Genomic DNA, 26,454 nt, shown 5'->3' with positions numbered 1-26,454 from the left:
AGTGTGTGTTGAATTACCTCTCTGCATTTAAACAAGTCTGAAGCAAGTTTAGCTATCATGGCTCTCCATAAAGAATTTTGCAAAGTGAGAACTGACATTATGGGACGGCACCAAGAAGTCCATGTTGGTGCCTTGCTGGTTGTGGGTCTCCTTGCTTCTTCTCTCAAGGCCCTCTCAGCTGTGCTTAACTCTGCTGGCCCCTCATCCACCACCTGCTGTATCTGATACAGACCACAGCACATCCTGTCTCCAACTAGCCAGGTGCTTCTAGGAATCTTGCAAACTAGGATTCAGAGAGAGATTTCTTTTGGACCTGGAGGTTCCATGTCGGTGTTGTGGCTATAATAGACCTGTCATCCATGAATTTGTCTAATCCATTTTCAAAGGCACCTAAGTCGGCATCCATCAATACATCTTGGGACAGTAAAATCCATTCAGTTGAATAGGTATTTTGTGGAGAACTTTCTGTCAACCTGTCCTAAATCTATTGCCAATCAATTTAATTGAGTGACCCTGAGTTTCCAATGCAGGACTAGGCAACTTTAGATTTTCTTTTGAGGGCTGTCAGGCGGAGGAGCGCAAGGCCAAGGGCAATAATGGGCATAGCCAGAGCCAGAAGTATTCAAATAAAGCTGTTTAGATGTATGATGCCCTCTGGAGCAGCTGAGAACAAGTCTTTTCCATCTTCTGTCTGAAAACCTTTCAGGAATTTGAAGAAGGCTGTGATGTCCCTCTGTCTTCTCCCTTAACATGCCCAGTTCCTTCATTTCCTCCTATTCATTGTAAAGGAAGCAAAAGACCACTTTAAAATCCTTTGTTGGTTGATCTATGGGCTAGGACTGAATTCCATTGCAGATGGCTAGCCAATGGTGCCAAGCATTTGATGGAAACTAGTGTCATCAGGAAATGTTTGGTTTGGACTGCGGGGGTGTGACCTGGCTTCAAACTCCAATCCCTCATTAGCCACAAAGCACACTATGTGGCCTTGAGCAAGTTGCTATGTCTCAGCCAAACCTGCTTTGCAGGGTGGTTATGAGAATAAAATGAAATGCATGATCGCCCTTAATGAATGAGAAAAGCTGTGTGAACAATGGAATTAGGAGTCATAAGAGGTATGCATGAATATTCTCAATTTTTTATGTGTGTCTCACCTCTTTCAGGTTAGGGGCCCCCAGTGAGGGTGCTTGAGAGCTTCTAAAATCCTAGCACTGAAGTCAAAGACAGATAAATGTGAATAGAATCCTTTACCTCTAATCCGCCCCATCTGCCTCTCCTCACCCAGCCACAACTGAATCCTTCCCTTAGCCTGCACCTGATCCTCTTGGACACTGTGCAAATTGGAAATGGTCGCTTCGTCAGGGAGGTGGGAGTCCTCTGTTTGTTTAGGGGCTCTGACAAATTCCCCCACATTGTCACCCTTTGGAGTCGGCTCATCGTTTGTGTGTGCATTTTCTTCAGTTGATTACTTTCAGCATCAAACGTTGACTTTCATGGGTGGATTGACCATCGGAGATACAACACCAGAGAACAACCTTGGGGAGGAACCCGTCGTTCAACAGTTGAGCATGTGCTTTGCATGTAGAAGGTCCCAAGTTCAGTCTCTGGCATCTCCAGTCCAAAGGATCAGGTGCAGACAGTTGATGGGAAAGGCTAGTGTTCGTCCGAAGTATTTAGCCTATATTTTTCCAATGATTTGGGGACGGGGTCAAAACAAGGGAAGCTTTTCAGAGGGGGACAAATTCAATTAATTTTTAAGCTGTGTGTGCATATGAGAGGCTAACGTTGTAAAAAAGAGGTGCAGAGGCTTTTTGACTCTCTTTTCTGTAATGAGCAACGAAATATTGCTTTTAGGCAGGTGCCTTCATCGTACTGTTTTTGATGCCTGCTTGAAGCTTGTTGGTTTAGGCAAGCTGACCCAATTTTATTTCATTGTGATTGTAGCTTTTTGATAATCTTATTGTCTGCTGTTTTCAAAGACTGTTTCTATTACTTTTTTTGTTTTAGCTTTTTATAATTATTAAGATGTTTATAATAAACATGTAAAAGGATAACAAACAACAATAAAGATCAGAAACATGAGGTTCCAGTGTTAAATTTCCAGGGGGGGACATGGTGGGAGCAAGGGAATACAAGCATGCAGTCAAAGGGACTCCCACCAAGGATCTTATCGGAGAAATCTTTTCCAAAACTGTCTCTGGGTTACAGGTGGTCTAGTGCTCCCAGCCAAATCATTCACAAATGTGAAGAAAGGGAACCATGTTTCTTCAAAGGAGCCTGGTTTGGGATGAGCCCTAGCTTGTCAAACTGATTGTGTCAGCTTTTTAGAAAGAGCCAAGGACCAGACACGGGTATACCAGTTACTCAGTGTAAAGTCTGAGGATGTTTTCCAACCCCCTGCTATCATCTGATGCTCTTCCACAAGCAGTGGGGCAATAAGATCCATATGCATTAATCTCCCAATTGTACAGAGAGAAGCACCAAAGCCAGTGATTTGGAAACTGTCTGGTTAGTAATTTTTGAGATGTGATCGAACACCAAATCCCAAAACTCTGCTACATGGTGACAATGCCACCACATATGGAAAAGGGATCCCCTTGGTGCACAACCTCTTCAACAATTGGGAGACATGGTCAGATTCATATAACTTAGGTGAGCAGGTTTCAGGTGCCACCGATGAAGCTTTCCTTACTGCAACTGAAGGGGGTTTGGTCCAAATAGATTTCCATGCTGCATCAGGTATAGATTCTCCTATATCTCCCTCCCATGCCAGTTTAATGGAAATGGAAATGGACTGCCTTCAAGTCGATCCCGACTTATGGCGACCCTATGAATAGGATTTTCATAGTAGCGGTATTCAGAGGGGGTTTACCATTGCCTTCCTCTGAGACTGAGAGGCAGGTCACCCAGTGAGCTTCATGGCTGTGTGTGGATTCAAACCCTGGTCTCACAGGTCGTAGTCCAACAGCCCTTCCAAATCCTTAAAAGAGATGGAAATTAGCATATTATAGAAAAGAGAAATGGTGCCCCTAGGCCTGTTTGGTTGTTGAATACATTCATTTTGAAATCGTGGTCAGGATCCTGTTAAGTCTGTCTCATTCTTGGAACCTGTTTGGAAAGCTATGAAGCTGGGCAGCATGCAAGCAAGAACATCCAGTTGCAGGGAAAGAAGCTAACAGATGTTCTTGAGACACGGCAAACCACAGGTCCTTTAACTGTAGGACTCCTCCCCTCTCCCAACTTTTGAATTGGGCATATCAACCAGGCCTGACAAACTCTGGATGGTCCAGAACAGAAAAGAAAGGTGAGGGAGAGGGAGCTATGTGTCTTCACCATCTCCTCCAATATTTTAAAGTGCAACTCAAAAAAGGATAATTGAGGGATTCCAAATTAGGTTTAGAGTGCCGAATGGGAGTTTCTGAAGTCTGGGCAAGACCCCATCATATTCCATGCATGTCTAGTACACAGATTTTGCCCTGTGCAGAATTGGGATTAACTGTCTCAGTTGGCAAGCCTCCCGGTAAAACCTCAGATTTGGGATTCCCAGGCCCCCTTCCTTTGATGCTTTATACATAACTTTGCCCCCCAAATGTGCATTTTTCCCCCTGTGACAGAAACCTACCATGAACCGTTGCCATTGCTGCAGAAAAGATGAGGGAATGTCCACTGGTAGAGTCTGAAAGAGATATAACAGCCTCAGAAGGATCATCATCTTAACCGCAGCAATGCGTCCCAGCCAAGATAAATTAAGTATTCACCAGGATTTGATAGTATGCTTGATGTTCAAAATAAGTGGCCTATAGTTCCGTCTTTGCAGCTGCATCAGATCTTTGGTGATGAGGACACCCAAATACGTGAAGTATGCTTCTTGCAAGGAAAGATTGGCGAGGGTTACTGAGTCTAGTCCCCCTTTGAAATTTTTAAACACAATAGCTGGGATTTAGAGTAATTAACCTCCAGTCCTGCCACTTGTTGGAAGATATAAAGCTCCTTTTGAAGTTCTGGAATTCCTTCATGTGGGTTAGATAGAAAGATCAGAGTATCATCAGCAAAGAGGCTTATGACATGTTCCTCATCCCCCAGCTGCATCCCCCTAATCATTGGGTTGACTCTAATTTTGTTAGCTAATATCTCAATGGCTAACACAAAGAGGAGAGGCAAAAGAGGCAACCCTGTTTCCCCTCCTCAGTGCAACAGCCAATGAATCCATCGCATTCACCCGGACCGTTGCTTCTGCAGAGGAATAAAGTTGTTTAACCAGATTTAAGAACCCATGTCCCAATTGCAACTTTTCTAGAAAGGTGAGAAGAAAGGGCCATTCAAGGGAGTCAAAGGCCTTAAGTATATCCAGAGATAACAAAGCAGCTGGAGAGCCAATGGTATGTGCACTATGAATAACATTGAGAACCCTCCTAATGGAATCCTCAATATGGTGACCCAGCGTGAAGCCAGCCTGATCCTTATTAATATAGCTAGTAATGAAATGATTTTATCTCTTAGCCATAATTGATGTTAAGATTTTTGCATCTTGGTTGACTCAGGAAATTGGCTGGTATGAAGAAGTATCAGTCAATTCCTTGTCTGGCTTTGAGATCACTACAATATGTGATCGTTTCCAGAACTCGGGGATCCCCTCACCTATCAAGACAGCATTAAAGAGTTCCAACATTTTTGGGACTAGAGAATCTACAAATGTTTTGTAGACTTCTGCGGGGAGCCCATCTACCCCTGGGGCTTTGCCAGACTTCAGGTCTTTAATAACAGCATGGATTTCCTCAGCCGAGATATGTTGGTTGAGGTAATCTCTGCGAGTGTCAGACAGAGGGGATATTTGCAAATCTGAGAGGTAAGCCATAACTTTTGCAGGATCTGGAATGCACGAGGAGTAGAGTCATGCAAAGAAGGAGGCAAAAGTTGAATGAATTTTCCCTGAGTCTGCTACTATGGTGCCACCTTCATCCGTCACTCTAGCCACCACATTTCGCATATTCTTTTTACGGACTGCCCTTGCAAGGAGTTGTGAATTTTTGTTGCCAAATTCATAATAACGCCTCCTCACATAAGCCAGTTGTTGCGTAACTGCATCAACCTCCAGTGTTTGGAGTTCAGCACATTTACCCTGCAACAATCGAAGTACTCTTACACTCCCTGTGCTTTTATGCTTGTGTTCCAGCCTTTAATATCAGCAAGAATAGAGATTTTATCTAGTTATCTAGCCTTCCTATACACTGCAACTCACTACTACATTGCCCCCTAAAAACTGCTTTCATGCAAACCCAGACTGTGGTCTGCACGACATCTGGAGTAGAATTGGTGAGAAAGTATTCCTTAATATTTTCCTTCAATCTGTCCACCACCACTGTGTCAAGCAGCAACTGTAGAGATATGCGCCAGGAACGAGATCATGCTGGGAGACCCATGAGATCTAAATTTAGTGACACAGGGGCATGGTTTGACACAGTAGTATCCCCAATATTAGAGTCACAAGCCTTCTGAGCAAAAGCGTCTGTAACTAGTATGAGATCAAACCGAGAATATGTTTTAAATCTTCCAGAATAAAAAGAATAGTATTGAGTCAATGGGTGTTGCAGTTGCCAAATATCCTTCAGCGCTGCCTCTCCAAGAAGGTTGGAAATGGTCTCTGAGCTAGAAGCTACTCTCCCTCCCTCTCCACTCCTATCCAGCCAACCATCTAGAACTACATTGAGATCACCCCCATGATGATCTGCCCTTTTAAAAACTTTGCCAGGGTATCCAAAAAAATGGGAAAGAAAGACTTCTTGGGCAGAATTTGGGCCATATACTGAGCAAATAGTTAGCAGCATGCTCCCCAAAGTACCATTCACCAATACAAAGCACCCTCTATCATCCGCCATCGTATCCATAACAACAAAGGGACAGTGCTGTGCAAAAATAACTGCCACACCCCTTGACTTAGAATGTCCTGCCGCTAAACATTGCTCACCCAGCCACGATCCCCGAAGAACAGATTTGGCCCCCTTTTTATGATGCATCTCTTGTAAAACAAGGATATCTGGTTTCAGTTTCTCTATCATGGACTCTACCCCGGCCCTCTTAATCACAGACCCCAAGCCATTTAAACTGAATGATATTACCTCAAGTGAGGAGGTAGCCATGTGTGTCCATACTTATGAAGTTACGATAACCAGATGAAAAGCTCTACTAAAAGTTGAAAGCACTTGCCCATGTCTCTTCCTCCTTGTAATGTTATGAAACCTCCAGATAAAAAAAATACAAATATTAACCCATAAAATAAACAAACTATTAATTCTCATACAAAATCCTCCCAGGAGGGAAACCCGTGTCCTTGGGATCCCGTGCCAAAGGGAACTACTCCCATGCACCCCAGGGAGGAATGGAAGAGGGGCATGCATGTATGTGATAGTAAGTCTACCAAAATCTTTCCCCTCCCTGGAACCTTGGGTTAATGTTGTGAAGGCTAATATAATGTGGCAGAAACCAGTCAAAAAAGATCTGTCCTTGTTTTTGAAGCAGTCAAAAGAGCTTATCGAGGTGCAACAGAGCACCCTATACAAAACATAGACTGTCCCACAACTTATATGAAACTGACATGCATATAACAGGCTAAATGAGACTGAAAAGCCTGCACCAAATAGTTCTTCACTTCTTCTTTTTCTTCTGTTTTCCTCCACCCGATCCACCTGATGGGTTCTGCTGCTCCTCCTCTTCCTCACTTTCCACTCTCTCTGATCCCAGTAATGCTAACTTCAGCTCAGATAAGATCTCCATCACCTGAGCTTTTGAAGTTGCTGACCAAAGATGGCCATCATGGCGGATGATCAGTCGAAAGAGAAATTCCCACCAACGGGATTCCCGCCTTGCAAAGTGCTTCAGTAACGGGTTGAAGTGCCTTTAGTCTCCTCAACAATCCCTGATTCAAGTCTTGGAAGTCTTGAACTGGTTGACCATGGCAACTGAGATTCTTCAACCCACTGAGCATTTTGTAAAGTTTCTCCTTTAGAGGAAAGCGATAGAAGTGAACAATAATATCTGTGAGGAGGTTGCTGTCAGAAGGACCTGCTCCCAGGGCCCTGTGCACCCTCTCGATGGTGTCTGCAGTCAGAATCTGGTTTGGGAAACACTCATTCAGCCAATTCACTAGAAAAGTTACCATGTCTTGCCGTTGTAAGCCAGATTTCACCCCACGAAAGCGAATGTTCTTGTGACAGTCCCGATTCTCCTGATCCTCCACCTTAAGTTGCAGTTCTCTGATTACCCCTGACATTTTTTGTATCTTTCTGTGATACTTCAGCCCCTGCTCATATGCACTATTTGCTGTCATAGCTACATCTGAGACCTTGGCTATCACATTATCAACTCAGTTTTCAAGAGGTTGCAGTAATTTTGCCCAGTCACTGTTCAGTTCTCTCCTCCATAATTGCATATGAGCAGGTAAAAGCTCACTGTTACATGACTGGGCCACCATTTTAGCAGTCTTTGGGGCTTCACCTGGGCCTTTTTCCATTGCCAGAATCAACTCACTGTCTGAAGAGTCAGAGGAACTATCTCCTGAATCCAGAGAATAGAAGTGTCCTTGAGACCTTTTGAAAGGTGGAGCAGGTCTGTGCTGCATAACCAGTGCTCACTCTCTAGTCAATTTCTTGTCAGTTTCAGCTTTTGATGCTTTCTCAGTAGCAGTTAGGCCCCATGAATCAGAGAGCAAAGGCCTCAGGCATCCATCTTGGTTGCTAGCCAAGCCATGCCCCCCTCTATTACTATTTTAATGCATATTTTATACAACTGTTAAGAAAAGCTGCTGAGAGTGATTTTTTTAATAAGGGGTATATTCATTTTGCTAAATAAATAAATTAAAAATAAACAACATCCAAAAGACTTTGCTGTTGTTTCACGCAGTGGCGGCAGAGGCTGCTATTGTTTCAAGCTCCGATTGGCGAGTACAGGCAGCCATTCCCCACCCCCACCCTTCAACCTGCCCTTGGGCACAACATCATTTTGTAATGAAGTATCATTCCCCTTGGGTTCATTTGGTGGCAATAGGAACACTGTTGGGCCGTTGATCATAGCTCTGCCACCAGTTGAAACACAAATCGCCCTGCAAGAGGTCAGGGTGTGTGTGTCAGATAACAGACACAGCGCTAGAAAATACCCTTTTCTGCCTGAGACTGTGAAGAGCTACCCCAACTCGCTGCTAGACCAGGGTGGGTGATTTTTTTCAGCCCGCGAGCGACATTCCTTTCTAGGCAACCTCCTAGGGTCCACCGGCCAGAGGTGGGTGGGCCCAGTGGCAAAGGTAGGTAGAGCAACACATGTTAATTTACTCACATATCCATCTCTATCCTCCATGCAGTCAAGCAAGAAGTACTATCCAAGTTCAAAGAGACATTCCAGCCGAGCAAAACCTCTTCAGGAGAGTGCAAAGCCCAGCCAGTGAAGGATTAGGAAGAGTCCTAGGGGCCAAACAGAGAGACCTGGAGGGCCTGAGGTTCCCCATCCCTGCTGTTGACAACACTGCGCTAGACAGACAAATTGTCTGATCTGGTATAAGGCAGCTTCCTAACTTCAATCTGGGATACAGTCCTTTTCACTCGAGTTGGTGCACCCGTTCAGCTGAAGCCCTCAGCCCACCACAAAACAAAGCCAAGGACATGCTACTGTGCTTTTGTTGTTGCTGCTGTTCTGCTTCAGTTTTTATTTCTCTACTGTCTTAATCTATATGTCTTCATTCAGTAATGTGTTTGCGGCTGTCATGAGCCTTCCTGGAAATTTGACTGAAGCAAAAAGTGGCCCAAACATGTTTTAAATAAATATCTCTGAGCCAGTCTCTCACCTTTTGTCTTCCGTCTCATGTGGCTTCCTGAACTTTTGGGCCAAGGAACTGTGTTTTGCTGTTGCTGTTGTTTTATTTTTCCCTCCCCTGAGCCCTCAAATAATAAATGAGTTACAAATAATAAATAAGAGGCACACAGAGAATCTTATTTTCTTCCAGGAATTTCAGCCTGGCCTCGACCTCAGCCTAGCAGCTTTTAAAACAAATGTAAATATGAGGTTTGCCATATCAAAAGACAATAGCAAAGGAGAAACCCTAGGAATGCCTCTCTTAATATGTCCTCGGGCACTAAATCAGCTTCTCTCTTTCTCTTTTTCTTTGTGTTTTGCAGCTCTACTAAGCCAATCTTTACTAGAATGAGCACAAAACAAAACCAAGTAACAGCTTTTGTACATCAACATTTAATGAGAAGACGCTTGGGAAGGAAGCCTGTGATGAAGGAGAATATTGACGAGTGTTAAAAAAAAGTCTGATTGCCGAGAGCTGCCTTCTAAACATAGATCAGCCAGACGTGCAAGTGGTTCTCTGAAGAGAGATTCAATCATGGATTTACCCACCAGCTCATTAAGAACTGTCACTGAATGCAACATTCAGAAGGCATGCATGAGAAGTCACATGAGGGGAATAAATTTTAAAAGGGGTGTAGTTGCCACTAGATAAACATATTAATATACATGCATCAAGGAGGTTTGTAAACTTATTAAAATTATTTGACTGAAAAGCAAAACCCTTTCAAATAAAACATTTCACAGGGGAGAGGCAATTAACTCAGTGAACTCCTGTTCCAGTCACCTGGAAGCAGATAGGTCATCACTTTACCTTGAGCGTCTTTACAAACAAGACTCTCCTTTGTTTCATGCTGCAGAGGACATGGCACAACTTTTGAAACCCACCATTTCGGCACCTCATTTGGCCTTCACGTACGGTTAGTCGGTTGGAAATGAAACACTTCTTGGTTTCTCTTGCCTGCATGTTCTGTTTACTTTGTCTGTAGCAAATGTACAACTCTGGCTGTTTCTCACTTGATTTCCCATTCTGCAAAGGAGCACATGTTGTAAGATGGTGGTTCCCAAACTGGTATGTTAGGATGCAATATTTCATCCGAGGAGAAGGAGACTTGAGAAAACTTGTGAAATGATGAGTGGCCCATCTCCTTCCACAGTTTTTCCACAGGCAGCTCCAGAGAAGCAATGGGAGCATTCTTTACCCAATAGGCTCTATGTAGCATGGATTCTTTCCCCACCTTGCCTCTCCCAGCTAAATTATAAGTTGGCAGGGGGCTCAAAATGTAGGATGAGGTAAGTTTGGGACTTGTGGTAGGAAGAGCAAGACCAAGACATTTTAGTGCCTGAGGCAAAAAGTCCACACGTGTCCTTCCTGTGTGTGGGTGTTTTTTTTTAAAGATAACATTTTAAACAAGAAATTCCTGCCCTTTAACAGCACCCCAAATCTGTTTCCTGAAGCAGCCGCCTCACTCTGCCTCATGTTTAGTTGGCTGACATCCCAATGCAGAGAACTGTTGGGGCTGGAGAGGGGAAATACATGATTGATTTAAAGTTCCTCAAAATCTCTGTAACCTGAAATGTTTGGGAGCTAATGTTGTAAAGGGGAATCCATTTTGGAAATTGTGACATGACAGGTTCATAAGCAACATGGAGTTAGTTTTGGCATCTGAAATGTAATAATAATATACAGCTGCTGTGATGCACGTTTGCCATTTTTCTATCCTGTGAGTGGTAGCTAGACTGTCTTTACCAATAACAATGAAGAAACTCCTTGGCTAGATGCAGAGGAATTATTCCTCCAACTAGCACAAAGTAGAGAGCAAACGGAACTAACACTGGACAGCTACATTTTTATTGTATTGTTGCCACATTTGCTATTCTTGAGGCTTCAAGGCACACCAGTCCATTCTGGAAATCCCTTTGTTTTCAAATGCAAGAAGTGCTTGGGGGGGGGGGCTGTCATTTCTGCTCAGTGATGTAGAACTAACTTCAGCAGATTTTAAAGCTCCATCTTTTTGCTTCTCTGCTGCCTTTAGAAAACGTGGCTTAAGGATTATCAGTACCGCTCCCTAATAACAACACTGTGCACGTTACCTAATATCACACAATGCTGACTAATTACCAACAGAAACTGGCAATTGTTCCAACTCTTGTTCACTGCTGCATCTAGCAAGAGAAAAGCGTTCTGTCATAGCAGGATTTTCAGATAGGCAAATGTAGATTTTACATTTTTACAGTTTGGAATAAATCTGCAGACAGCCATTTGTGTTTAAAGCTCATCTCTCTGCTTGAAATTCCTATCGACATGCTATCTACATATAAATAAGGGTTATTTTTAAGTAAACAAGTTTTTTCTCTCTCTCTAGGTGCTTATGTAGCCCCTAGCGCAGTTATATTCCAGTGCTGTATACTGAATGTTTGCCAGAGGAAGTTACCAATAACATTGTTATACAACATAAATAGAAATTCACAGCATCTTTTTCACAGTGGGGCTGTATAATGAGATTCCCTTCTGAGGTTCCAAAGACAAAATGGCTCACGGAGGGCTTTGAATGAAAGTCAATGGAAGTGCAATGAAACTTCATTCGTCTTGAACAGCCTGGAGAAAATTATCAATGTCTAGACAATCCAAGGTTTGGTTAAACAGGAGTAATATATTTACATATAATTATGTGTACCTGTGACTGCAATGAGCATACTCAGTGAATCTAGATGTTGCACATAACCTAGATGATAGTGATTAAGAACAGAATTGCACATTGTAAGTAACAGTGTTATGGCCAAAAATGGAAGACTTGTGTTGAATTCTCTCCCTCTGTCAAAAGTAGCACACCTTATCCCATATTCTGATGTCAGGATACTGTTCCTCTACCAGTGGCAACTAACTATGTGGAAAGTGGAGTGGGAAAACTCTCAGCATGATGAAGTGAGGACATGGGATAAGTTGAGTTAGATGTTAAAGAGGAAAAGCGAATTTTCCTTGCAACCCATTTTTTTTCACAGTGTATGGTTCCACCATCAGATTAATGGAGTTGTTACTTTGGGGTTTTGATCACATCCTAATCTTTCTTTTTTTTAATTTGTCACAATTGTTATACTAGAATCACCTATTATTCTTAAGTGTTGTAAACAGGATTGCCATCTGGATAATTTCTATGGCCTGCTGGCTTTTACCATGGGCTTACATTATGCTCCAAGATCATGACAGCCATAATTCTGCTGCAACAGAGACAATAGTAATAAGTAACATCAACAATAAAGTTTTGCACCATGCAATGTAATCCTAAAGCTGGTATGTCAGACGCAGGCCCTACAGAATTCATTGTGACTTATTCTCTAGTAAGTGTACTTAGGATTGCAGCCTTACAGCCCAATCCTATGCATGTGTTCTCAAATGTAAGTTCAGTGAACCTTTCTGTTAAGTTAGTGTGCATAGGACTGCAGCCTTACAGTGCAATCCTATATGTATCTACTAAAAAGTAAGTTCTATTGAGTTCAGTAGGGCTTGTTCCCTTGCATACTTAAATTGCTAAAATAGAATTTTTAGGGTTGGAAAGAACCAGAGATCCATCTAATCTAACCCCTTGCACTGTGACAGATTCCTCCATATTCAGGGCCCACATTATGATGTGAGAGGAGAGCCAGAAAGCCAAAGGAGTTTCATGCCAGAGGTGCTTGTAGGGCAGCAGTAGCCAAAATGGTGTCCTCTAGAAGTTGTGAACTACAACTCCTATCATCCCTGGCCATTGGCCATGCTGGCTGATGCTGATGGATATTATAGTCCAAAACAACTAGAGGGCACCGTGTTGGCTATCTCTGCTGTAGAGCAAGAAAACAGATGCTTAAAACATAAGGGTTGTCCTGCACGCTAGAGGGAAAAGTCAAAGAGGACATCAATCCAAACGCTGGTCAACTGGATCTGAATCACACAGCAACTCTGTAATATGATAAATTTTTAACTTTTTTTGCTGCAGTGACCATTCTTGGGAGCAGTCCAGTATGTTTCTGGTTTGCAACTTCCTGGAAAACTCTCAATATTTCATTTTAAAAAGTGGCATGCTGTTATCCCACCACATATTGAACCATTAATCATGATCAAGAATAGACAGTAAACCAAAAAGGTCTCATATCACAGACTTTCAATGCCAGCTCATCCTGAAATGGAAACCATCCTGGTCCTTTTCTCTCCTCAGGACTATGTTTAATGCCACTTCTTGTTTCCCATTGGCCCCTGATGACCCTGACTAGGGATGACACCTTTCAGATCAGCTTCTGGCCCTTACCTGAGCAACTTCACTTTTGGGCTCTGTGTTCCTGTTTTCCTATCTTCCATTGCTGCCATGCCAAGTTTCCTCTATTGGGTATGCTTTTGTCAGTACCTGTTTCCTCTCAGTGGCAACTTCAGCACCTTGGACAGCTTCAGACTAAAACATGGAGTGGATTCCACTGCCCCACTGACATGGAGCAATTAGCCACCACTGCTTCCTCCTCCCTCCCTTCTGTACTTTCCTTTCAGCCTTCCAAAGATAAATTCTCCACCAGTTGCCATTGCCCTTCCACCATGACACATGTTTCTGACAGCTGACTCAACAACACTCAACATTTCCAAAAAGATACCACTTTGAGCATGATCCAAAGCTCCTTATCCTATCAAGATTCACCACATCCCATTGCCTGGTCCTGGCAAAACCGAGCATATCTCACTTTATTGATATCTATATGGTGATGTGATCCTTAGACCCAGTTCATGACAGCAACGCTTGTTCAATCTGTTCTGTCTAGCAAAAATCCACACCTTTCTATATCCTATTTCTCACTGTGACCCAGTAGTGTTATCGCAAAAACTTGCAAACTGATTGTGGGTGTTTCCATGACCATTTGTGTGTAGATATACGTCTGTGTATATACATGTACATATATATACATATGTATAAAGGATGCAAACAGTTTTAAGTACATACATCATTAAATGTAAGTAGAAGTATGTTTTTAAGCTCTTAAAATGTGAACGCTTTTCCCATGCCACCCCATTGTAACACATCAAAAAGAGTGTGGTTTTTTGTTTTGTTTTGTTTTGTTAAAAAAGGTCAACAAATTGTAAAGAAAACTGTTGGAATACCTGACTTTCTCAAAGAAAAATAATTTTGTTACTTTAAGGTATGCTTGATATTAAAGTACCTAATAAAGATAAATAATGATTTTTGTAGCATACTAGAATAAAGTGTGCTAGTGCCTTTCTCTAGTTCATTCAGAAGTGACTGTTTTTTCTCTCCTCTTTTAAAAAAGAAAACACCTTGCATCAATCTATTTTCTTGTGACTTTTGCAGTATAAACATGTACAATGGTACATCTCTTATCTAAGGTAGCGATGACTTTAAAGAGAGGCTCTGCACAGGCAATGGAGTCTGTTCACAACCATCACATTGGATTATTACAACTTCTGAACAATAGCCCGAGTTCCTGAGTCATCCCAAGAGTGCATTAGTTCATTCTATGAGCATTGTTATGGAAGTAAGTTCCATCAAATTCAGTGGGAGTTACACCCTGGTAGGACTGCAGCCTTAGACTCTTTCCTGTGACCTCAGCATCCCATCTCCTATCTTTATCACTTGATCTATGATTAAAATAAAGTAAGCAGTTATGCAGGTTTTAGTATTCAAATTCATATAGTAAGTTACTTTTCAAGGAAGCTAAAAAGGCCAACATTCCAAACTTTATATTGCTATACTAGTATAATAGTATAAATATTATTCTATGTGGCTTGTACCTTCTCTCATCTAGGTATCTTCTTTTAAGCTTGCTATGCTATGAAGGAGCTAATTAGCAATTAATTAAGACTTCAGTCCTAGGCATACTTACCTGGAGTTGAGCCCCATTGAATACAGTGGGACTTACTGCTGAGTAACCATGTATATTGTGCAGCAAGAAGCTATAAAAAGCCTGAGCTGCTAACTCAGATGTAACTGTATTTTCATTTATTATGGGAATTTTTTCTTACCCTTTAAGACAGATTCTCAGGATGGCTTAAAAAAAAATCAGAAATTCAATAAAACAATTAAAAGCATTTCAACAGTAAACTAAAAGCTGCAGTTGTAATGACGTGCAAGAAGACCTTGTGATATTTGTCTGATAGATCCAATTTAGCAAATCTATTTGAATTCACTTTTAAATTACCTGAGGTCTGCAGAGGAGATAACTGTCTTGCAGAGTTGATCACTTTGATCTAGCAAGCCTCAGCTCTTGGATATTTTACGTTTAATTAATAATAGCAATGCTAATTCTTAAATAATTTGAAAGTGACCAGAGCAAACCAAAATCAGGGTCACATGTAAAAGCAAGAGGAAGAAAAGGAACGTTGACCTTAATATCTGATGTGTATATCAGGACTTCCTGCTAGTCTCCTACTTGCCTTTTGCCCCTTTTTATGACACACAATGAAATTCATACACTATCTCTTATTATGTCACCTGCCAGAGGCTTGTCCATGCTCTCACCATTTTTATTAGAATCATAGGTACAGTGTCATGAAAAAGTATTTGCCCCCTGCCTGATTTTCTGTGTGGTTGCATATTTTTGGCTCTGAATGTTATCAGTTCTTGAACAAAACCCAATATTAGGTAAAAGGGAACCTGAGTGAACAAATAACACAAAATGTTGATACTTATTTCATTTATTTATTATAGAAAATTAAGCAACACTCAGTGCCCCCTTAGTAATTGCCCCCTTAGACTCAAAACCTGGTTACGTCACCTTTAGCAGCAATGACTGCAACCAAATGCTTCCTGTTGTTCTTGATGAGGCCCCATGAACCAAAGAGCAAAGGCCTCAGGCATCCATCTTGGTTTTGGCCCACTCTTCTTTGCAGAACTGCTTTAACTCAATGACATTTGTGGGTTTTCAAGCATGTTCCAGAACTCCCGAGGATCATCCAGGTGCTTTTTTGCAAACAATGTTCTATGGACAGATGAGTCAAAGATGGAACGTTTTGGGCAACACGGGTCCCGTTATGTCTGATGAAAACCAAACACTGCATTCCACATGAAGAACCTCCTACCATGGTCAAGCATGGTGGTGGCAGTGTCATGGCTTGAGGATGCTTTGCTGCATCAGGACCTGGATGACTTGCCATCATTGAAGGAACCATGAATTCTGCTTTGTATCAGAGAATTCTACAGGAGAATGTCAGGCCATCCATCTGTCAGCTGAAGCTGAAGCACAGCTGGGTCATGCAGCAAGACAATGATCCGAAACACACAAGCAAGTCTACATCAGAATGATTGAGGAACAAGAAATTTACAGTTTTGGAATGGCCTAGTCAAAGTCCAGACCTAAACCCCATTGAGATGTTGTGGCAGGGCCTGAAAGGCGCAATTCATACTCAAAAACCCAGAAATGTCATTGAGTTAAAGCAGTTCTGCATGGAAGAGTAGGCTGAAATTCCACCACAGCGCTGTGAGAGACTGGTCAAGAACAGCAGGAAGCATTTGGTTGCAGACATTGCTGCTAAAGGTGACGCAACCAGGTCTAAAGGGGCAATTATTTTTTCACACGGGGGCATTGGGTGTTGCTTAACTTTCTTTAATAAATAAATGAAATAAGTATCAAAATGTTGTGTTATTTGTTCACTCAGGTTCCCTTTTACCTAATATTAGGTTTGGTTCAAGATCTGATAATATTCAGTGCCAAAAATATGTAACCACGCAGAAAATCAGACAGGGGGCAAATACTTTTTCATGGCACTGTATGGACAGCAAGTCATGGCTAAAGGCTGGCTCTCACTAGCAAAAGATGAGGTGGTGAATCTGCATCTGGATTCTAGTGCTGCAGTTGGGTGCTCACATGACTGAAAGTTCATCCATTCAAAAAGAAAAAGTCCCTGTACATAGAAAACTAGAGATCAGGGCTCAATTCCTGCATGTAGAAAACTAGATGTCACAGACTTGCATCTTGTTTTCTTTGCATGAGTTTCTTCACCTGCAATCTAGAGCGGGCCAGTCCAGACACAGACAATCTAAAGTGGTACAGTCCAGACAGATGTACCATCTCATCTGCTCTTGAGAACTAGTTCTATGTCTTCTTGAAAAAAGAATGATATTGCATTCAGTTGTGCTTTCATTGCAACTTAGTTTTGTGAATTGCCCACACTACTTGTTAGAGAACACAGCTATGTAACACTACCACCAGCAAAAATACATAAGACAAATCGCAAAATTGTGACTCCTTATTTTTGCTGGTTATAGTTACATAACTGTCTTGTTATATTCCTACATGTTACAATTTCCTATGTAGAAATTCATCTCTGTGAGAGACAAACATACATGGCCTGGTGTCACAAAGACAAGCATTTTCACCAACATAGTTAGAGAGATTGTGTAGTTGCTGTGTGTATAGACTAGCCCAGTGGCGGACAGACTTCAGGCTAGCAGGATACATCTACTTTGCACTGTTTTTTTTACTTAGAACCCTACCAACCAGGACCTGTTGCAAAAGCCATAGAATTAAATAATTCTCAGTCCAGGAATTTAGGAATTTAGATATTCTAAATGACTATTCCCTAGATCAGTTGGTCATGGAACCGACCAGAGGGACGGCAACCTTGGACTTAATCCTCAGCGGGGACCGGGACCTGGTGCGAGATGTAAGTGTTGTTGAACCGATTGGGAGCAGTGACCACAGTGCTATTAAATTAAACATACATGTAACTGGCCAATTGCCAAGAAAATCCAACACGGTCACATTTGACTTCAAAAGAGGGAACTTCACAAAAATGAGGGGATTGGTAAAAAGAAAGCATACCGCATACCGCAGATCAGAAAAGGTACCGCCAGGGCCAAGAAGATGCCAGCATGGTTAACGAGCAAAGTCAAGGAAGCTCTTAGAGGCAAAAAGTCTTCCTTCAGAAAATGGAAGTCTTGTCCGAATGAAGAAAATAAAAAAGAACACAAACTCTGGCAAAAGAAATGCAAGAAGACAATAAGGGATGCTAAAAAAGAATTTGAGGAGCACATTGCTAAGAACATAAAAACCAACAACAAAAAATTCTATAAATACATTCAAAGCAGGAGACCATCTAGGGAGACAATTGGACCCTTGGATGATAAGGGAGTCAAAGGTGTACTAAAGAACGATAAGGAGATTGCAGAGAAGCTAAATGAATTCTTTGCATCTGTCTTCACAGTGGAAGATATAAGGCAGATCCCTGAACCTGAACTAACATTTGCAGGAAGGGATTCTGAGGAACTAAGACAAATAGTGGTAACGAGAGAGGAAGTTCTAAGCTTAATGGACAATATAAAAACTGACAAATCACCGGGCCCGGATGGCATCCACCCGAGAGTTCTCAAAGAACTCAAAGGTGAAATTGCTGATCTGCTAACTAAAATATGTAACTTGTCCCTCGGGTCCTCCTCCGTGCCTGAGGACTGGAAAGTGGCAAATGTAACGCCAATCTTCAAAAAGGGATCCAGAGGGGATCCCGGAAATTACAGGCCAGTTAGCTTAACTTCTGTCCCTGGAAAACTGGTAGAAAGTATTATTAAAGCTAGATTAACTAAGCACATAGAAGAACAAGCCTTGCTGAAGCAGAGCCAGCATGGCTTCTGCAAGGGAAAGTCCTGTCTCAGTAACCTATTAGAATTCTTTGAGAGTGTCAACAAGCATATAGATAGAGGTGATCCAGTGGACATAGTGTACTTAGACTTTCAAAAAGCGTTTGACAAGGTACCTCACCAAAGGCTTCTGAGGAAGCTTAGCAGTCATGGAATAAGAGGAGAGGTCCTCTTGTGGATAAGGAATTGGTTAAGAAGCAGAAAGCAGAGAGTAGGAATAAACGGACAGTTCTCCCAATGGAGGGCTGTAGAAAGTGGAGTCCCTCAAGGATCGGTATTGGGACCTGTACTTTTCAACTTGTTCATTAATGACCTAGAATTAGGAGTGAGCAGTGAAGTGGCCACGTTTGCTGACGACACTAAATTGTTCAGGGTTGTTAAAACAAAAAGGGATTGCGAAGAGCTCCAAAAAGACCTCTCCAAACTGAGTGAATGGGCGGAAAAATGGCAAATGCAATTCAATATAAACAAGTGTAAAATTATGCATATTGGAGCAAAAAATCTTAATTTCACATATACGCTCATGGGGTCTGAACTGGCAGTGACCGACCAGAAGAGAGACCTCGGGGTTGCAGTGGACAGCACGATGAAAATGTCGACCCAGTGTGCGGCAGCTGTGAAAAAGGCAAATTCCATGCTAGGGATAATTAGGAAAGGTATTGAAAATAAAACAGCCGATATCATAATGCCGTTGTATAAATCTATGGTGCGGCCGCATTTGGAATACTGTGTACAGTTTTGGTCGCCTCATCTCAAAAAGGATATTCTAGAGTTGGAAAAGGTTCAGAAGAGGGCAACCAGAATGATCAAGGGGATGGAGCGACTCCCTTACGAGGAAAGGTTACAGCATTTGGGGCTTTTTAGTTTAGAGAAAAGGCGGGTCAGAGGAGACATGATAGAAGTGTATAAAATTATGCATGGCATTGAGAAAGTGGATAGAGAAAAGTTCTTCTCCCTCTCTCATAATACTAGAACTCGTGGACATTCAAAGAAGCTGAATGTTGGAAGATTCAGGACAGACAAAAGGAAGTACTTCTTTACTCAGCGCATAGTTAAACTATGGAATTTGCTCCCACAAGATGCAGTAATGGCCACCAGCTTGGATGGCTTTAAAAGAAGATTAGACAAATTCATGGAGGACAGGGCTATCAATGGCTACTAGCCATGATGGCTGTGCTCTGCCACCCTAGTCAGAGGCAGCATGCTTCTGAAAACCAGTTGCCGGAAGCCTCGGGAGGGGAGAGTGTTCTTGCACTCGGGTCCTGCTTGCGGGCTTCCCCCAGGCACCTGGTTGGCCACTGTGAGAACAGGATGCTGGACTAGATGGGCCACTGGCCTGATCCAGCAGGCTCTTCTTATGTTCTTATGTTCTTAATTATTTTGAGTACCAGTACTGAATAGAGCTTACAGCCCTTCTACCCAAAAATCCACTCCTGGTTAGCCCAAACATTCTTCATTTCAGCAATATACTCTTGTGGGGGGTGGGAGGTCATTTTGTTACTTTTGTTTAAGCAATTGGCATCTTACCAATCAACTGCAAATCACCCAGAGGTCTGTCAATAGATAGAGATCTACCTTCTGCCCACTCTTGCCCTGGGATAACCAATATAATCCAGATTTTTTTGGAGGGGGGGACCACTTGTTGCATAGTTCATGTTAGAACATAAAAGGAAATGTCTTTAAATATTTAATCTAATTTGAATCAAATGTATTTGCACTAGCATCTTTGGCGCTTCAAAATATTTCTGTCACAAGGTAGGTAGTAGTAGGTAGCAGGCATGCCAAGAGCACTGAAAAGCCTTTTCATGAAATGGGACATAATAGTTAGGAAGTGCCATGGTGCTGTGCACACGAATGCTGCCATCTGGTGGCACACTCTCTTACAGGTTTTGCCAGTCACCTTTTTGATTTTCAGTTGTGGGGTGGGGTTGCCATATCCCAACTAAACTGAAGTCAGCACAGGTATTAGTTGTGCAAGGATCCAATATTTGTACTATTATTGTCCTTTTATCCTGCCTGCATCTCTGCTTCTTCCTCTTTCCACCTGCCTGTTTTATATGGCTTGAGTGTCACACCATTGATCAAGTAAAATGCTCCAACCACCACCACCTTCCTTGACAGTATCTGAATTCCCACCCAATCCCTGGCTTTCCTCAGGCTCCCTTGTCACCACATCCTTGCTCGGACCCAAGTGGAATCTCTCTCTTTCCTGAACCTCTAAGTTAAAAAAAGGTTTGCCACATTTCTGCTAAAAGCAGAATGTAGAAAAGTTTGGTAGGCATTTCAGCAGTCACTATTCCCATTTAACACAATAATCTGCTTTTGCACTATTCCCATTTAACACAATAATCTGCTTTTACCAATGCCTCCTGTCCTTAAATATATATTTTCTGCCTCCTCCTACATATTTTAATGAGTCTCATCATTCTAAATTGCAAGACATAGAGAGAACATGACAAATTTTCCAAAAACTGACTTGTATTCTTTGGTTATTAAGCCTGTCAGGCCCAGCATCAGCAGGTGACCAGGTCGGACATTAACTGAGGGCCCCTGGAGCTGAGAGGGTCCCCTGCAGTTGGGGCTGGGAGGGTGGAGCTCCCTCTCCATGATCCACAGCAACATTGGGGCGCAGGGCGTGATCACAAATCACAGCCCATGACCTGATGCTGGCCCGGATTGTGGGATGGGAGCTCTCCCCTCAGACAACACCTCCCTCATGCAGCCGGCGCAGGCTTAAATTGGCCCAGTCATGTGACCTCCTGCATCATCACACCTGCCATCAGCATCAATGTGCCCCAGCCACCATCTTGGGTGATGGCAGGCATGTGCACACACTCAGCGTGCCGATGTGTCAACACGGGAGGTGTTACAGGCTTAAATAGGCCCAGTCCCACAACCTCCCGAGTCCTGCATCATTGTGTCAGCACACTGGCATGCTGAGTTCACGTGCATGCCTCCCATCACCCAAAATGGCAGTGGAAGTGTATTGATGGAAGGTCGCATGGCTGGGCCTGTTTAAGACCCCACCGGCTGCATGGGAGGGTGCTGTGGGCCCTCTACAATCTGGTGCCAGCCCTGAAGCCTGTATCCAAGCCTAACTGAAACAACTGTATATCCCACCTCCCCTTTTACCCTTCACCCCCTCCTCGGTTTCCCCTGTATCAAATTTTAGATTGTAAGTGCTTTGGGGCAGGGAACTTTCCTCTTGCACTCTACAAAACAGGAATAGGGAACCTCAGGCCCCGGGGGCCAAATGCAGCTCTCCAGCCTTCTTTTTCTGGCCCTTGAGACTCTCCCTAGCCCGGAGTGGAGAACGTTTGGCCCTCCAGATGTTTTTGGACTGCAGCTCCCATCAGCCTTCACTATTGCCCCAGCTGGGTGGGGATGATGGGAGATGTTGTTCAGCAACACCTGGAGGGCTAATGTTTCGTCACCTCTGATCTAGAGGGCCAAAGGTGACCACCACTGCCTTTGGCCATGCTCCCTTCCCAGGCTTCCCTGGGCTTGCTCTGCTCTGTGTCCTCCGGGGTGCTTTTGCCTGGCTGGCATGTGTCCTTGAAGTCTGGTAATGCCTGGATGGTGAGGGATGGGTGTGAAAACTCCTGGGTTTGACATGCTGGGAATGCCACCTCCCATGCAAAGGCAAGAGTCACATCCATTGCTCCACATCCTTTTGCTTCTGATCCTGCCCACAACTGGCATGCTGCCCCCAGAAAGTTTCCCATGAAGGAATGTGGCCCCTGAGCTGAAAGGGGTTTGCCGTCCTTGCTTTAAAGTGTCGTGCACCCTGATGCCATAACTACAACAACAAGGAAAAGAAATGAAGACAGCTACAGACAGCTTTTAGTGCTAATAAAATCTGCACCTGCAAAGTTCATGCATGTCATGCAGCTGTTTTTATTGTTGTTAAATAAATACATAAATCTATATCCCACCCTTCCTCCCAGTAGGAGTCCAGGGCGGCTGTTAAAGACAAGACACAAACTATCAGGAAGGATACAAGATGGAGTATGCATTATTATCATACATAAAGACACTGTGCTCCTTCCACAGTCAAACATGGTCTAGTAAAAATGGTACCCTGCCAGATTTGTTTCTTGCATTTCTTGTGGCTCAATATGCCAACAGTGATGTTAGCCATACCTAGAGTGGCCCATATTATTGTAAACCTTCATATCATAGAATCATATCATAGAATCATATCACAGAATCATAGAATAGTAGAGTTGGAAGGGGCCTACAAGGCCATCGAGTCCAACTCCCTGCTCAGTGCAGGAATCCAAATCAAAGCATTCCCAACAGATGGCTGTCCAGCTGCCTCTTGAATGCCTCCAGTGTCGGAGAGCCCATTACCCTTCCCGGTTAGGGTTGTCAGGTCCATGGCCTGAGACTGATTCTGTATCTTTAGGAGAAGAGAAAGTCAGCCAAGTGCAGGTGTTCTTGCAACCCTGTAATGGGAAAAACCACAAGGTGGAATTCTGCCTTCCCCCCTGCACAACTTTTAATAAGGATACAGAAGACCTCTTTGTTGCCAGGCCCGGCCTCCAAGAGGTCTTCTGTATCTTTAAGAGTTGTGCAGGGGGAAGGGAGAATTCCACCTTGTGGTTTTTCTCATTACAGGGTTGCAAGAACACCTGCACTTGGCTGACTTTCTCTTCTCCTAAAGATACAGGATCAGTCTCAGGCCAAGAACCTGGCAACCCTATTCCCGGTGCTTTTGTGACGCCATTTATACCTGTGATGCAATTTGTTATATTGTCCAGTAGGTGGCAGCAAATTGTTTTCTAAGAGATAGCTAAACACAAAGTATTGGAAAATTGGCTTGCCCTTCCAGAAATAAGTCATATATTGATTAATGTGGGTAATTTTTTATAGAGAGAGAGAGAGAGAGCATGTATGAACCAAATTCAACTTATATTAAGGAAAAAAGGCTTTCAAACAAGATAAGAGTTGCTACGCAAACATTTCCTTGACATATAAATTAGACAGAATACATTCTTTTGAAAACACTTACTTTTGAATCAGTGCGGGCACAACCAGGAATGTAGACTGTCAGTTAAAGGAAAGTAAGAGCAAACTGAGACACCTGGGCCCTGTACACCTAAGACCCCCAATACATAGTGTTGTGTTTTGTATCGAAATAGCCATCTCTGGCTGATTAGATTGCCGCTCACTGAGAGGGAATACGTAGGAAGGCAACAGAGGTTGAGAAACTGGGATTGAAGGAGTTATGCCACTCTTTCAGCCAGTTGATTGGAAGAGGTCCTTTGACTGCATAGCAAAGCAGCATCCCAGCCTTGCCAACACTGGGGCGGGGGTGGGTCAAGAAAACGACAACAGGGGGTTTAGACCCGACCCCCCCCCCCCCCAGCAATGCAGCTGTCTGTCCCTCCTCTATTACTTTTCTCTACTGCATGTTAGATGCTTCCCTTGTCCCCGTGGTGGATTGCCCCTGGTCTGCTGGCATTTGAAAAGCATGTCAGTAGCTGCAACATGTGTAGCCTTGGTTGGCTCAACAGCCGCAGCTGAACTGTAGAACAGCCGCCGAGATGATAATATATGAATGCACTTGGTATATGTGAAAAGTGCCTCTCCTTCAAATAATGACAGGAGTCCAGCAATGGGGGGAGCAGGTGGGGGGGCTGAGCTCCATGTTTGGGGGGGCAAGCTGGCAAAACCCCTGCTTAGGTGGGCAGACCTCAGGCTTGTGGGCCCTACTTTGCTGTGTTGCTAGAATGACAGATCCACCAACCAGAGCCAGGTTGCACCTAGAATTAAAGAATTCTGAAACCAAAACTCTGCTTTGAATATGAGAACTGAACTGAGTGCACACAAAAACCCGCTCCTGGTTATCCACCCCTTTCATATCAACAATATAATTTAGGGAGTAATGTTGCCGTTGCAATTGTTAAACAATTGGGAATCAGAAATCCTTGCCAATCTACTTCAAATCTCTCAGGCATATACCAGTACATCCCAATCTACCTGCTGCCCGCCCCTGACCTAGAGCATTATTATTATTATTATTATTATTATTGTTGTTGTTGTTGTTGTTGTTGTTGTTGTTTTGTTGTTGTTGTTGTTGTTATTATTATTATTATTATTATTATTGATTAATTAAATTTATGTCCAGCCTTTCCTCCAAGAAGGATAAATGTATGGGCTTAAATACTGTACAATAAAGAAAGTATCTAGATGGTGAATATAACACATCAATAAAATAGCATAAAAATACTTAGTCAACATCTGGGCAGCGATCCACAATAACCAATGGTTGAGCTACCCATGGAGAGAGGCCTGTGTAACCAAGTGAGACTTAAGAAAGTGCCCACATGTACACTAAGGGGAAAACAGAACGCCGTCGTGCCCTGTTGAAATCTCTCTGCACTCGCATGGAGAATAATTATGCAGACAGAGTTTAGCAAGACATAAACAAAAATTATAATGGAACTCTAGTACGACCCAGATGTCTACAGATGGGAGTTTTATTTTTGTTACTTTGTTTTGTTTCTTGGCATTTGTTTCACTCGTGGCAGCAATGTATTTCTACATAAGTATGACACATACCAATGTGAATTAGCAGAGCAGCAATGAAAGGCCAGTTCACACAACCATCTGGATGCTTGTTTAAAATCACTATGTGGAGTGGCTCCCATGTGGTTATGTTGGTGGCTACATTCCAACAGGCAAGAGGAGGAATTTGCAATGACATGCCTGCACATTGTTTTCAATCATGTTTCCAGCAGACACCCACTGGTTGCCAAGATCAGCTCTAAAAAATATAGTCTTGGCTGCAGCAGATTTTATTAAATAGTGTTCGAATTAATTCAACTGCAGTAACCTTTAATGTATATATTGTAGCTCTCTCTCTCTCTGATGCATATGGGACTGGTCCACACAGGACCTTGTGATCAGAAGTCTTGGGTGCCTGTAGCAGCGACCAGTCTCTTGTAGCCAATGGAGAGATCCTCCTTCCAGCTATCTTGCAGCATCACTTATTCCTCTGCCCACCTTCTAGCAGCAACTGACTGGTTCTTGAAACAGCAGAGAGGCACATGGACTTTGGTATGACTTCACTTTCCCTACAAAGTGCTTGTTCCTCCCATTTGTTGTAACATGTCAGGCCCTCCCAGAGAGTAAGATGAGCAAGTGAGGTTGAGCGTGGATGGCAGTCCTGAAAGATTGGCAGGAGGTTCTCCAAGGGTGGCTGTAGCAGCCATAGTAGCCACCAGAACTACAGTCACCCAAAGGCTTCTTAACACATGGGTATTTATTGACAGCAGGAACAGGGAGCCTTCTTCAATCTGTGGGCAGCCTTCCAGAGGCTGCATGCCAGTGGTGGATGGGGCCAGAAGCAAAAGTGGGGGTAGCAAATGTGTGACTCTGACTTTTGTGCAGTAAAAGCCAGAGGTTTCAACAGATGTCCACACTGACACAGATCTTGCTGTCTTCCATCCAGGCAAGCCAGAGACATCATCACAGTGCAAGGACACATTTCATCCTGACAGAAGCACTCAAGAAGGGAACAGTGCAGGACTGTGTGGGGTGTGGCCTGGGGAAAGGCTCCCGAGGGTCAAATAAAAAGGTATGGAAGGCTCCATGTGAGCCCCGGGCCTGTTTCTCCACCCCTAGTTTACAGTTTTTTGTGTGAACTGACCTAACAAATGTAGAAATCGCATCTTGTGAATAGCTCCATTGCTGCTTAAGATTGGCACAAACTAAAGTTTATGTCTAAGTAACACCAATACTGGGCTTGTGATATAGATATTCCTGGATGATTACATATAATTTATAAATTATATAAATAATTTTCTCTATGGAGGAATCCATAGAGAAAGCCAGGCTTTTTAATGTAGCTATGATGGCGCAACAACAGTATGTCCCATTCCCACTCCCCGCAAACAAAACAAGGATGTGGAGATGGAAGCAAGCCTGTCTGGGCACTGGGGGAAGACACCGCTACCAAGGAATCTGTTACAGCCTTCTTTGAAGGATATGGACTGTTATACAATGA

At 43.1% G+C, this 26,454-nt stretch overlaps 1 protein-coding gene across 3 annotated transcripts in view; it reads left to right on the top strand.

Annotated features, from left to right (window-relative positions):
* Nucleotides 1-11,252, top strand: part of LHFPL3 (LHFPL tetraspan subfamily member 3) — a 425,978-nt gene extending 414,726 nt beyond the window's left edge. The window contains exon 4 of one of the 3 annotated variants that reach the window (XM_061640439.1): nucleotides 9,159-11,252. Coding sequence is in view for 1 of the 3 variants with exons in the window: in XM_061640437.1 (XP_061496421.1) it covers nucleotides 9,159-9,187 (29 nt within the window). In the remaining 2 variants the exon portion in view is untranslated. The remainder of the gene's footprint in view (nucleotides 1-9,158) is intronic. The other 2 variants (XM_061640437.1, XM_061640438.1) reach the window with 2 other exon arrangements.
* The last annotated feature ends 15,202 nt before the right edge of the window (nucleotides 11,253-26,454 follow it).

Source organism: Rhineura floridana, chromosome 8, assembly GCF_030035675.1.
Source record: "Rhineura floridana isolate rRhiFlo1 chromosome 8, rRhiFlo1.hap2, whole genome shotgun sequence".
Lineage (NCBI taxonomy): Eukaryota > Metazoa > Chordata > Lepidosauria > Squamata > Rhineuridae > Rhineura > Rhineura floridana.
This window is presented reverse-complemented; position numbering and strand designations above follow the sequence as displayed.